This window comes from Bufo bufo, chromosome 7, assembly GCF_905171765.1.
Source record: "Bufo bufo chromosome 7, aBufBuf1.1, whole genome shotgun sequence".
Classification (NCBI taxonomy): domain Eukaryota; kingdom Metazoa; phylum Chordata; class Amphibia; order Anura; family Bufonidae; genus Bufo; species Bufo bufo.
Window position 1 is genome coordinate 188,428,684 of NC_053395.1, and position 13,962 is coordinate 188,442,645.

General features: G+C 43.1%; 1 protein-coding gene across 5 annotated transcripts in view; it reads right to left on the reverse strand.

The window, feature by feature from the left end:
- UBR3 (ubiquitin protein ligase E3 component n-recognin 3) overlaps positions 1 to 13,962 on the reverse strand; it is a 207,286-nt gene that overhangs the window by 18,384 nt on the left and 174,940 nt on the right. For all 5 annotated transcript variants that reach the window (XM_040441568.1, XM_040441565.1, XM_040441566.1 and 2 more), the window contains one exon: positions 11,253 to 11,353. In XM_040441568.1, coding sequence (XP_040297502.1) covers positions 11,253 to 11,353 — 101 coding nt within the window. The remainder of the gene's footprint in view (positions 1 to 11,252; positions 11,354 to 13,962) is intronic.

Consider the following 13,962-nt stretch of genomic DNA (forward strand, 5'->3'; position numbering starts at 1 on the left):
CTTACCGCTACGAACTAGGGAGTCTAAGGGACTCTTTGCGACCACATATGGCCTAAAACAACATTGCTAGATCATGCTCGTCTCTACAACTGCTTGGAATTTAGATGGGGCATTTATTGAGAAAGTCTAACTCCTTGCTAAGAACGATTTTCTGGCTGGCTTTGCTTCAACAGAACAGTTTTATTATTGCCTTCAGCCGGCTGATCAATCAGAAGACTTATACAACAGCTTTAAAAGAGACTATATTGAACACCGCAGTTCTGGCAAGTGGACTTGGCATTTTTATTTACTGGAAAAAGACACGAAAAAGCAGGAATGGCCGACGGTAAAGGCTGCAAATGATGAAATAATTCTTTAGGCAGATTGACAGTAACAGACGGAAAATAATAGCAGCGCCAATTCTTATTTAACGGACTATCTAGGGCAGAAGTGAATACTGATGCAGTATTATACAAACACACAAGCCTGACAGTGAAGGAAAGGTGGTGCCTTGTATCAGACCTGAGGATCTGAAGCCGCTCATCTGTCCGCAGGAAACACAATCAATCACACGTGGAGTGAACGTCTTTCTATTTTGACAATCAATTTTGCTTTACATGTGATCACTGACTTGAAGGATATCTGTACGCAGGCAGCATTTTTAAGATGAGAAGCAAACAACATAGCCATCATTGAGAACAGCGTCCACTAATATGCTGACGTAAATGGAAGATACAGGGCATAGCTAGTCATGTAAGAAATCCTACTTGCTTATCTTTTTAAAGGGGTTTTCCACTTTGGAAATCCCTTTTATTAAAAATTTCCCTCTGCTGAAGCACCCAACCATATTCTGCAAGGGAATCACATATCAAGTGTTCAGTTTCCCTGCGGTGCCACCACGGGTGACGTGAAGAATTACACTGTTCCCAATGACATCAATGAACTGTCTGTGTAAGGCATGGACAAACAGAGTCCTCCAGAGTGAGAGACGCTCTTTGTAGCCACTTTCTGCTCTGGTTCAGGGCACGTTTTAGGGATCTGCTGAGCATTCCACCAAGGGGAGAAGTTTAAATACCTGAAAACAGTTTTCATTTGTATCCTTTGGCAGATCCAATCACCTTAATGAGCCAAATGGAGTCCAAAAAATGTAAACGTTGGACTCTGTTTGACCTAACTTCCAGATGTTTTACGTCGGCAAGACAATAGCATAGTCCACCACAGATGAGTGAATGGGAGTGGAGCTCCAGTATCCCTGCACAGCTTCCTGCTTCATTCAATGTGGTGACTCTAGCGTCTGCAGGGACCGTCTAGCTGTCGGACATCCACTGATTTTATACCGATTACCTATCCGGAGCATAGGTCATAAATATCGGGATAACTGAAAACACCTTTAATGGAGAATACCCTAAAGGGCGATATGAAAATGTTTTTTTTTTCCCCAGACAAGCCATTTAGCAACCTACTGACCTTATAAAAAAAAAAACAACACATAAGGCCTATAGTCTTCATCTTCTAAATCCCACTCAGCCATTCTATATGTTCCCAGATGTGTTACATGGTAAGCCTTCCCAGTAAAACAGTATTAGGTTGTCTACTTGGGTATCGCAGCAAAAACAGGCAGCTGTTCCATTCAGAGAACTAAGGATGCTGATCAACAGCCTAGATGGGAGCAGTAATGGTAGCAATATAGTTGTCAGTCTGCTCGCTTAGGCTACCCTCACACCAGCGGTAGCTACAAACCGGCAGGATATTCCAGCAGGCAAGTGGAGGATCGGCCGGACACCAACTGCAGCATGCAGCGGTCGTGTCCGCCGGACTCCATTATACTTCAGACCACTGGTGTGAAACGAGCCTTACATACAGATTTACCTTAGAAAATCGTAAAAAGAATGTATATCATGATTCAAAGACGCAAAAGTCGTCCTCTATTAAAGGTGTTACCCCATCAGACATGATATAGCACATGACAATCTCTTTCTAACAAAGCTAGAACCAGCCCTGTACCTCACATGGATCCAGAGATCTACCCATTCATTGCTCCAACTATTCTGGTCGATTTTTGGGGGGCTGATAGCTCAGGTAGTGTGTCCTTTTCTGCTGTAGCTCTCTCCCTATAATTGCCCCAGCTTCTAACAGAAGATATAGCTGATGACAAGTGACGATTTAAACTGAGCTTGTGCGACCACCTCAGTGAGGTGGGCAGAAAAATAGGGAAAAGAACAAACAGCAAGTGGCGCTATACAGATACATTTCATTGAACAGCTCAGTCACTTTGCTAAATTTATATTACCTGTAATTACAAAAGTATTCAGATCCAGGGGCTGTTTTGGAAAATGAAAATGTAGAATATTTTTCGTGGGACAACCCCTTTAACTTTGCACGCCCTAGTAAGGCATGATAAAAGACTTTCTGGCAGTTACATATTTATGACCTATCCTCAGGATAGATAATTATTATCAGATAGGCGGGGGTCCAACTCTTGGTGCCCCACCGACCAGCTGTTTGAAGGGGCCGCAGCATTAAGACGAGCACTGTAGCCTCTTCATAGCATACCAAGTACAGCACCATATATTGTATAGTGGTTATACCTGGTACTACAGCTCATTCCCATTAATTGGAATAGGACTGAGCTGCACAAAGTCCATGTGATCTGAATGTGATGTCACAAGTGAAAGAAGGGGCTGTAGCATTTGCCCAAGTGTAGGTCATCAAAATTTAAAAGGGTTATCCAGGATTTAATAATTGACAACCTATCCCTTGGATAGGTCATGAATATCAGATTAGCATTAGTTTGACACCACACCGATCAGCTGTTTGGGAGTAGCTTCGCACTGGAAACTACACAGCTCCATACACAGGGTCGTGGACAGAGCTGCTTACTGCAGCACTGCTCTCTGTGAAGTGAATGGGAGCAATGATGCAGTTACCAGCTCCATCTACTACACAATGGACAAAGCTGTGTAATTGTGGTACTGGAGCGACTTCCGAACAGCAGATCGGCAGTGATGTCGGAAAAGGTCAAATGTTAAATCCTGGAGAACCGCTTTAAAGGGAACCTGTCAACGGGATTTTGTGTATAGAGCTGAGGACATGGGTTGCTAGATGGCCGCTAGCACATCCGCAATACCCAGTCCCCATAGCTCTGTGTGCTTTTATTGTGTAAAATAACCGATTTGATACATATGCAAATTAATATAAAAGTCATATCTTACTTTTGTGACCAGAGAAGTCATATTTTCAAGCTCTGACTCATCGCAGGTTAATTTGCATATGTATCAAATCGGTTATTTTACACAATAAAAGCACACAGAGCTATGGGGACTGGGTATTGCGGATGTGCTAGCGGCCATCTAGCAACCCATGTCCTCAGCTCTATACCCAAAATCCTGGTGACAGGTTCCCTTTAAGACCAAAGTGAGTGCACAGTGACATGTCCAATAACAGGCTTGCTTGAACATTTACGATACCTAATGGCAGGATCAAGCCGCAAAACTGTCATGCTGGATTTCTGCTGATGTCTAATGTTCCTGGTTTATAAAGGCTAATTTGCTCTTCCATGTGACAAATGTTAACAGTACAGGACAAGAGCCAAAAGACTGACTTTATAGAGCCAGGCGCAGAGTCCGAGCACGCAACTCTGCTGAATGATAACAAAGACAGTAATTGGAGCCGCTTGCAAAGCAAAAGCAACTGTAAACTATGCTATTAAAAGCGGGTGTTTTTTTTTAAAATTGAGGTGCTTCATTTGGAGCCATCTGTTAATGAGTTAAATCTAAAATTTCTCTACATTAAATCCCCAAAAAAGTGCTAATGTGACATTAACACTGATCACTGGGGTCTGGCCACAGACTCAAACTTCTACCCTTAAAAAGCAAGAATGTCAGCATGTCAGGTAAGATCACTAGGGACCTAGCATTTCCAATCCCAACACTTAAAGGGGTTCTCCAGGACATAAGAAAATGAAAATACTTAAAGGGATTCTGTCACCAGTTTTCAACCCTGTCAGCTAAACATATGCTGATGTTCAAGGGCGTCTTCACGATTCCTAATGTGGGCTTATAAAGGTCATCTGTGGGCTTATTTAGCTAAAAAACTGCTTTTACTAGCCTGTCAGTCAAACAAATAAGGTGCCCAAGGGGATGTTAATGGATGCAAGATGCCGGCCGCACCCACCGCCGTTCGTGCCCAGCGCCGCCTTTCCGGACTTCTGTGCCACCTCCTAATCCTCTGTGCCGCCTCTCGCTCTCCCTCCCTCCCCCCTCCTCCTGCTGTAAGATCTCGCACATACAGGGGTTGAGCGAAGTGCCAGCGCATGCGCACTTCGCTGGAAGAAGCCAAATAAAGAAGTCCGCACGGGCGCATCAGGCAGAGGCCTGTGCGCACGCACAAGATCTTACAGCAGGAGGAGGGGGGAGGGAGGGAGAGCGAGAGGCGGCACAGAAGTCTGGAAAGGCGGCGCTGGGCACGAATGGCGGCGGGTGCGGCTGGCACCTGGCATCGCTTTACATCCCCTTGGGCACCTTATTTGTTTGACTGACAGGTTAGTAAAAGCAGTTTTTTAGCTAAATAAGCCCACAGATGACATTTATAAGCCCACATTAGGAATCGTGATGAGGCCCTGAACATCAGCATATGTTTAGCTGACAGGGTTGAAAACTGGTGACAGAATCCCATTAAATAATACTTTATTATAAATATATTCCCAAATATCTTTCGTTATAATGACTCGTTTTGTCTAGGGAGCAATCAATAGGAGAAACAAAGTGGCCGCTGTTCTATTAGTACACCAGAAACCTGTCCTAATAACACCGCAGGACAAGTTACTTTACAACACTGAGCTAAAGCGCTGTCTCATCCTCCTCTCTGCTCTGCTTGTCAGGGATTATTATCCTGAATACAGTTTAATATTAGCTTCAGCTGAATCTATGTAGGAATGGAGGAGATGTGAAGTACAGAGAGGATGGTGGAAATGTGAGTAATGAGCAGCAGCATTTGTATGAAGTCTCCATTACCAGTCTGTCCTGTCCATCCTCTCTGTACTTCATGTCCCCTCATGAGCTCCTTTCCTTCAGAGATTCAGCTGAAGATCTTATCAGCTGTATTCAGGATCATAATCCCTTACAAGTAGAGAGGAGAAGGAGGAGGCAGCTCTTTACCTCAGTGTTGTGAAGTAACTTGCCCTGCTGTGTGACTAGGACAATTCAGGTAATGTGTGTACTAATAGGACGGCGGCCATTTTATTTCTCCTAATGATTGCTCCCTAGACAAAACAAACTAATATACTGTAGCTAATGAAACGTAATGGGGAATATATTTATAATAAAGTAATATTTAGGTATTTTCATTTTCTTAATTCCCAGAGAACCCATTTAAAGGCTCTGTACACAGTCAGGTACATTTTTCTTTATGATTGCATTTTACTCATTTTGAGCTAAAAAATAATTTTTTCAATAGGTCTTTATTAAAAAATATTTAGCTGGTTCTGTCACAAAGGGCTAACTGTTTTTCTAGCTTTATGAATGGTACTTTAATTTGTGCAGTCATCTAATAACCCTTATCTTTAAATTACTAAAAGGTCATAAAAACACTTATTTAAGCCACATTCTTATCAGTAAGATAAGAACTGAGCTTTAGGCTACTTTCACACTCGCGTTTGGTGCGGATCCGTCATGGATCTGCACAGACGGATCCGTTCAGATAATACAAACGTCTGCATCCGTTCAGAACGGATCCATTTGTATTATCTTTAACATAGCCAGGATCCGTCTTGAACACCATTGAAAGTCAATGGAGGACGGATCAGTTTTCTATTGTGTCATAGAAAACGGATCCGTCCCCATTGACTTACATTGTGCGTCAGAACGGATCAGTTTGGCTCTGTTTTGGTGTCCGCCTCCAAAGCGGAATGGAGACGGAACGGAGGCAAACAGACATTCTGAGTGGATCCTTTTCCATTCAGAATGTAATGCATTAGGGCAAAACTGATCCGTTTTGGACCGCTTGTGAGAGCCCTGAACGGATCTCACAAACGTAAAGCCAAAACACCAATGTGAAAGTAGCCTTAATGAGTCTTTATAAAGGTCAGAGATCAGAGATCAGGAGCACATGAGCTCCCTGCCTGACTGAGGGGAGAGAAAAAGCTGTGCAGGGAAAACCGCTCATCATTTTTATTAAAGACCAATTGAAAAAAAAGATTTTAGCACAAAATGAGCACAATAAGTACAATGCAATAATAAAACAAAATTGCCACCAATGGTGTAAATAGCCTTTAAGTTATTAGATGTTCAGAACAATGGTGAGGTAGGTAATACACCAGCCTAATGGACAAATAATGGACAAGAAGAATATACTAGTAAAAACTGGTAATCTGAATAAGGGCAAAAAGACTAAGGCTACTTTCACACTTGCGGCAGTGTGATCCGGCGGGCAGTTCCGTCGTCGGAACTGCCCGCCGGATCCGCCGCTGACTGAAAGCATTTGTGAGACGGATCCGGGTGCGGATCCGTCTCACAAATGCATTGCAAGGACGGATCCGTCTCTCCGCTTGTCATGCGGACCGACGGATCCGTCTTGTACATTTCTTCACATTTTTACAGATCTGTGCATGCGCATGCCGGAGCGACGGATCCGGCATTCCGGTATTCTGAATGCCGGATCCGGCGCTAATTCATTCCTATGGGAAAAAATTCAGGCAAGTCTTCAGTTTTTTTCACCGGAGAGAAAACCGTAGCATGCTACGGTTTTCTCTTTTGCCTGAGCAGTCAAAACGACTGAACTGAAGACATCCTGATGCAAACTGAACGGATTACTCTCCTTTCAGAATGCATGGGGACATACCTGATCAGTTCTTTTCCGGTATAGAGCCCCTGTGACGGAACTCTATGCCGGAAAAGAAAAACGCAAGTGTGAAAGTAGCCTAATTGGAATTTGCACCCTGGATGGCACATATGCTTAATTCTATGAGGATTCATTTTCTTTGCAGAGAGGCGCATAGTTGAGACTGTCTAGTGCAGCATATCTAAAGAGGCAATGCTCTATTAAATTACTTAAAGGGGTTGTGCACCTTTGGGAGGATTTTTGGCCAACCCAAACCCGGCCCCCCCCCATGGCAGACCTGCGAAGGAAAGCGAACTTACCCATTTCCTGACCTTAGCTACTCCACTGGTCTCCCTGGATGTAAACATCTTGTTTGACGCCGCCGCAGTGACCTCCTCCCCTTGCATCATGTGACCATTTGTCAAGACAAAAGTGGAGTTTAGATCCAGGGAGTCCAGCGGAGCAGGTAAGTCTGCTTTCCATTGCAGGTCTGTCCTGGAGATAGGGTTTGCCAAATTACCCCCCCCCCCCCCCCTCCCCCCTTTCCAAGGTGCACAACCCCTTTAAGATAAAATATAAGGGTAAAAAGTATACTAGCAACTCTTACCATCGACACCCACCTCTGATCAGACCTAAATTACAAAACAAGCAGGGAAATTTATGGTTGCCTATAGCAACCAATCAAATTCCGTCTTTCATTTTTCACAGCTCCTTTGGAAAATGAAAGGTGGAATCTGATTGGTTGCTATGGGCAACTAAGCCAGTTCTACTTTACACCAGTTTGATAAATCTCCCCCAAAGACTTTTGTGTCGATGGGGACATCCACTTCTCTACATTCCTTCTTATTCAGTGCTAATGCATGTGCGAAAATAATGAGTAAAGTGTACCTTCAGTGAGTGACCTAAAAAAAAACAAGAGAAGCACCCAAGTGTATCCATTCAAGCTCCAGATCTAATATTACAAAAATAGTGTTCTATGGCGTTGATTACCAAAATGGTCTGCAGGCAATCATTTCAATATGGGGCAGAGAAGAAGAAGACTTGGATTACTTCAGCCCTTTACTTTCTCCCTGCCATTTCAGCTTCATTAAAGGGGTTGTCCCATGAAAAATATTGTCCAGTTTTCAAGCCAGCTCCTGGATCGGAATTATTTTGTAATTTCATGTAATTAAAAATTTTGCATAGCCACTGAGTTACTCAATTAAATGTGTCAGTATAGCAACACCTGCTGTTTCAGTATAGCAACACCTGTTTTTTTTTTTTTCTTATTTCTTTGTCCTGCTCACTGAGATGGCTGCACATGCTCAGTTTCATCCTTCAGCTGCTTCCTGATCTGTGATTGGGAGAGCAAGAATCCTTAGCTGCAGCAGAAAGGACACTCCCCCTGAGCTGCCAGCGGAGTCCAACATGTAGTGTTAGCCAGCAAGCTTGTGTTTGATTTGATCCGCTCCTAATGTAATGTCAAATATCTGGAAGGGGTTAAAAACATAGCAAAACCAACAATTTTTTGGGTTCATTATACAGCGTTGACTTGCAGCTTTTACGTTGCATCCTGCACTTTAATGCAGTTGTGGCCAGGCAGCGGGCTCCCAGTAGATGGCATTATGCCTATAAACACTCTGACCTCAATCATAAAAAGCTCTACTATAATAAAAGACTTAATTTGTGGTGCTCTTTCATGGTGATGGGTTCAGATCAATTTTCCCTTGAATTGAAAAGCCTGAGTAGTATAATGACATTTACTTTAGCTTAATCAATGTAGGATTGAAAGAGATACCAAGTATATCCAACAGCTAACAAGGCAGTTAATACTATTCCCAGAGCAGCATTTCAAGGGCACAATGTAACATTGGGGGTTTTGTTAGGAAACTAAAATGATTTTTAAAGACTGCACTTTTTTGGGAAAGTTAAAACTAGAGATCGACACAAATATATATATATATATATATATATATATATATATATATATATATTTTTTTTTTTTTAAATTTCTTTAAGAACTTTTTTTATTTTCTGACTTTAGATAATTTTTTTTTTTGGGGCAGCCATCTTGCCCAACACGTTCTTAACAGCCTTTACAGAAATGCTTTACAGCAACCACCATAAGCTGCCGACACAATGGACAGGAGGGGAACCTGACTGACTTCTATGGGAGGGTTTTCTAGGCATGCTCTGTGACCTGTGCAGAGGTCAGGAGGGGAAGCCTTGATATCACCTATTGTGAATGGTGGATCCTGTGTTATCTGTAGAGAGGTGATATTTGATAATGATAGGCAGATAACTGTGGTAAAGTGATCTGTACAGACCAAGAAGCAGTGCCTACAATAAGGCTTCGTGGCCTAAAGTGCAGGATTTTATGTTTTTTGCTATAGATATTACCACTATAGTTGACTCTTACTGTAAGGCCTCATTGCACACAAACGTTGTTTGGATCTGCATCAGAGCTGAATTTTTTGAGGCTCGGATGCGAACTTTTTCACTTCAATGGGGCAGCTAAATATGAGGACAGAACTCTGTGTGCTGCCCGCATCCGTTGCTCCGTTCCGTGGCCCGGCAAAAAAAAATATAGAACATGTCCTATTCTTGCCCGTTTTACGGACAAGAGTAAGAATTTCTATTATGTATGGGCGTCCTGTTCCGTTCCGCAAATTGTGGAATGCACATGGGCGGCATCCGTGTTTTGCGGTCGGTCGTGTGCATGTAGCCTAAGTAACTGTTTACTGACCTGCAATGCTAACCAAGTCATGAATGATTATATAACACAAAGAGAAACAGTTTGAGGAAGAGGAGGGTCAGGGGGTGGTTAGAGTGTCCACACAAACATGTACACCCGGAATCAGTTCTCTGGAACACATAATCTTCTAGTAAGTAGTGGCAAACTAAGCACAACAGTGTCAGAAGCAGGCACTGTATTGCAGGCTGGGAGAGAATGCCTGCAGTGGGGAACCTACTAAAAAATAAATGATACAGCTAACAGGAGGTAAAAAAAAATACTGACATTACCCAAACATGCACATGAAAACATGATGGCTTATTCTTAACAACAGACATGCTTTAACTTACTTTAGGGAATGTGACATTAACGTTGGTTAATGTAATTAATTTAACAGGCTGTGTTAGAAGTTTGTTTTTTGTGTGTTTTTTAATAAAGTTTCCCCTTTAATTATTATATTACCTTTCATATTCCTTGTAATGTAGTGAATTAGGGATAGTTATTAAACATATACAAAGCCATCGTTCTGTGTCACATGACCACCAGGCCACATTCATTCCATAGTGGTTAATTCACAGGACATGCTTACTGCACACTAGACATCCATAGGAGGAGGAGGTGACTGAAAGCTATAAACCTCTGTGCACAAAGAAAAAAGAACTCCGCTCCAACGAGAACATCATCCAGGTAGGATGTTGTAGGCTACTATCTCTCTCTTGTATTACCATGGGGCGACAACCATGTGCTACGTTGGTAGCGTGGCAAAAGGGGCATCCCCACTGTTTTGCAGGACAGGTGATCGATTGTGATTTGTCTGTTTTATATTTTTTTAATCACATCTAGTAAATATATTTATTCACTTAGCCTGCATGAGCCTTTTCTATTCTCGAATCCTTGAATTCATATTAAAACACAGGCACATTTAACATAGGTATAGGCCGTGTGGCAATAAGGGGTTAACCTCCAAGCTGAGGGGTGCACACTACGGTCACTTTACAAGCCAAATATGGTAGTTGGGCGTTACAATAAATAGATGCCCTGAATGTGGTTATTGCCCAAATGGCACTGATGTGTGATCTCTGCAATAATCCTGAACATTTTCAGAAACGTGAAATTATTAAATATTTACTAAATAATACACTAAATATTAATTTTGAGATTTTTTCCATGCTTAGACTGAGTCCCATTTGGGGACAGCAAGTGATAGCAATGTTTGTTAAGCATTGCGGATTATGTCAGCACAATGAATTTCTGTCCAAATAGGTTAGCTAAACCTTGTTTTGAACTAACTTTTTTACAGCAACAGTAATTACCTTTAAAAGTCACCTCCAGTTTCATGTGATTTCACCTGTCTAATCCTTGAATTGCAAAATCATTTGGTAGCTTTCACCTTTAAGCAGCCGTAAGCTTGTGAAAAATGAATCCACACTTAGCCATTGAAACACAGAAAGGTCAAAGAAAGGACTTTATTTCTCTGCTCGGAGATTTGGGCAGTTTATCCTCCCTCTTCCCTCTAAGGCCTTGTGCCTTCACTCTACTGAATGGCTGATAAAAGACTATGACAGGGGACACAGATAAGCCAGTCAAACCACAAGTGAATTCCCAGCCCAATGTCACTTTATGCTGATAAGGAACAGCCATTATTACTGTAGACTGATCAGACACAACGGATTCTGCAGCGATTACACCGTTTTTTTTTCCCTCAGCCCCAAAAGCAATTTTAATGGGAAATATATTCACGTACCTCTGCGCAGCGGCTGGGGCATTGTTAGGACCTGAATGAGCAATATTGAGGTGACATCTCTTAAGAGCAAAGGAACCTCTGCTCTCTCGTCATCGCTTGTCCTGAGAAGGCAAACACATAAAAGCATTTACAGAAGGAAAGTACAAGATACTGCTACTAAGCACGTGAAATCGTGACGCCGTATTTAGGTGCTTGTCTCTTTTCCCTAAGCAGATGTGCACAGGGTATATGGAGTTGAGGCCGGCCGCAAATATTAGACAGTTTGGTCGACAGCTACAGCTGTATTCTCCCTGACCATCCCATACACATGAACGCACAGCCGCGCGTGCTTGTCTTCTGAATAGGAGAGAGCAGAAAGCCTTTAACAGACGCCTTTCCCCTTAGAACAAAGGGATCGGACATGTTGAAATTCAGCAACCCAATCCTTCTTTCACATACTGTGACATCTCTCATGCTGTTAAGAGAAAATCAGGACACTCCCATAAACATCAGGCGGTTGGCTGTGCCCATCTAATGGGCAGCTTTAAGATGGATTTACAAGGGGCAATAATCGGACAGATCATCAGGAATGAACATTGCTTTGAATGCTCATTCCTGACAATCTGCACGTGTAAAGGTGTCACTGATCACCTGATGAATGAGCAAAACAGTCAACGGGTGATCCTGTAGTTCGTGCAGGCACCTAAATTACCGTTTCTGAGCAGCAGATTGTGCTGTCTAAGGCTACTTTCACACTAGCGTTCGGGGCTCCGCTTGTGAGTTCCGTTTGAAGGCTCTCACAAGCGGCCCCGAACGGATCCGTCCAGCCCTAATGCATTCTGAGTGGAGGCGGATCCGCTCAGAATGCATCAGTCTGGCTCCGTTCAGCCTCCGCTCAGCAGGCGGACACCTGAACGCAGCTTGCAGCGTTCGGGTGTCCGCCTGGCCGTGCGGAGGCAAACGGGTCCGTCCAGACTTACAATGTAAGTCAAAGGGGACGGATCCGTTTGAAGATGACACAGTATGGCTCAATTTTCAAACGGATCCGTCCCCCATTATCATGAACAAAAAAAAAATTTTTTATTTTTTTTTGTTCATGTTTATGCAAACGGATCCGTTCTGAACGGATGCAAGCGTTTGCATTATAGGAGCGGATCCGTCTGTGCAGACACCAGACGGATCCGCTCCTAACGCAAGTGTGAAAGTAGCCTAAACAGCGATCAGCTGCCCAGAAACAATGCAGCTGTATGAGGTTGAGCAATCACAATAGCGATCCCTCGTCCTCATACTGTGGAGGAGATCGCTGCATGTAAATGTAGAGGTCACCTCCAATGAACAAAAAGCAGAAAAGAAAAACTTCCTTCCCAACAATCTGCTGCTGCTCAGCGCGTCTAAACACACCTTTAGGCTTGGGCACAAATATATTAGGGAAAAGCATCATCAGGAATCTCACTATTATATCTCAGACCACTGTCCCTGTATACGGTCAAAGGTAGTCTGACGACAGGGCCCTTATATCTTTTTTTTCAAGCGCGTGAAAAATGCATCAAAACTGACTGCACCTGCCTGGGGACAACAGAAACACTGAACGCAATTGCAGAAAAAACTGACTGCTTGCGAAATGGGGCGAGTTTCACTGAACGCATCCAGAGCCAATCCGTATCGTTCGTGTGAAAGAGGCCTTAGGCCCCTTTCACACGGGCGTTGCAGGAAAAGGTGCGGGTGCGTTGCGGGAACACCCGCGATTTTTCCGCGCGAGTGCAAAACATTGTAATGCGTTTTGCACTCGCATGTTTGGTACCCAAACCCGAACTTCTTCACAGAAGTTTGGGCTTGGGTTAGGTGTTGTGTAGATGTTATTATTTTCCCTTATAACATGGTTATAAGGGAAAATAATAGCATTCTGAATACAGAATGCTTAGTAGGTGATCAATTGAGGGTTAAAAAAAAATAAAAAAAATTAACTCACCTTCTCCTCTTACCGCGTAGTTCCCGGTCTCTTCTTTACTTCTTTAATGATGAGCTGTGGGCTAAAGGACCTTTGGTGAAGTCAGATCACATGCTCCAATCACATGGTCCATCACCGTGGTGATGTACCATGTGATTGGAGCATGTGATCTGACGTCACCACAGGTCCTAGCCGGTAGTTCATCATTAAAGAAGTAAAGAAGAGACCGGGAACTACGCGAAGAAGAGGAGAAGGTGAGTTAATTTTTTTATGTTTTTTTAACCCTCAATTGATCACCTACTAAGCATTCTGTATTCAGAATGCTATTATTTTCCCTTATAACCATGTTATAAGGGAAAATAATACAGTGAATAGACTGTCACCTAGCAACCGTGCGTGAAAATCGCACCGCATCCGCACTTGCTTGCGGATGCTTGCGATTTTCACGCAACCCCATTCACTTCTATGGGGCCTGCGTTGCGTGAAAAACGCAGAATATAGGGCATGCTGTGATTTTCACGCAACGCACAAGTGATGCGTGAAAATCACCGCTCATGTGAACAGCCCCATAGAAATGAATGGGTCGGTATTCAGTGCGGGTGCAATGCGTTCAGCTCACGCATCCGCGCGGAATACTCGCCCGTGTGAAAGGGGCCTTACTCGTAAAGTCCTAGTCCACAGCAATATACCTAGCCCGTCTACCATTTACTATGGTAGCATATACAGTGGTCTGTTTATTACGTCCCCTGCCTCAAAATTCTCACTCATGTCACTATTTGTTTA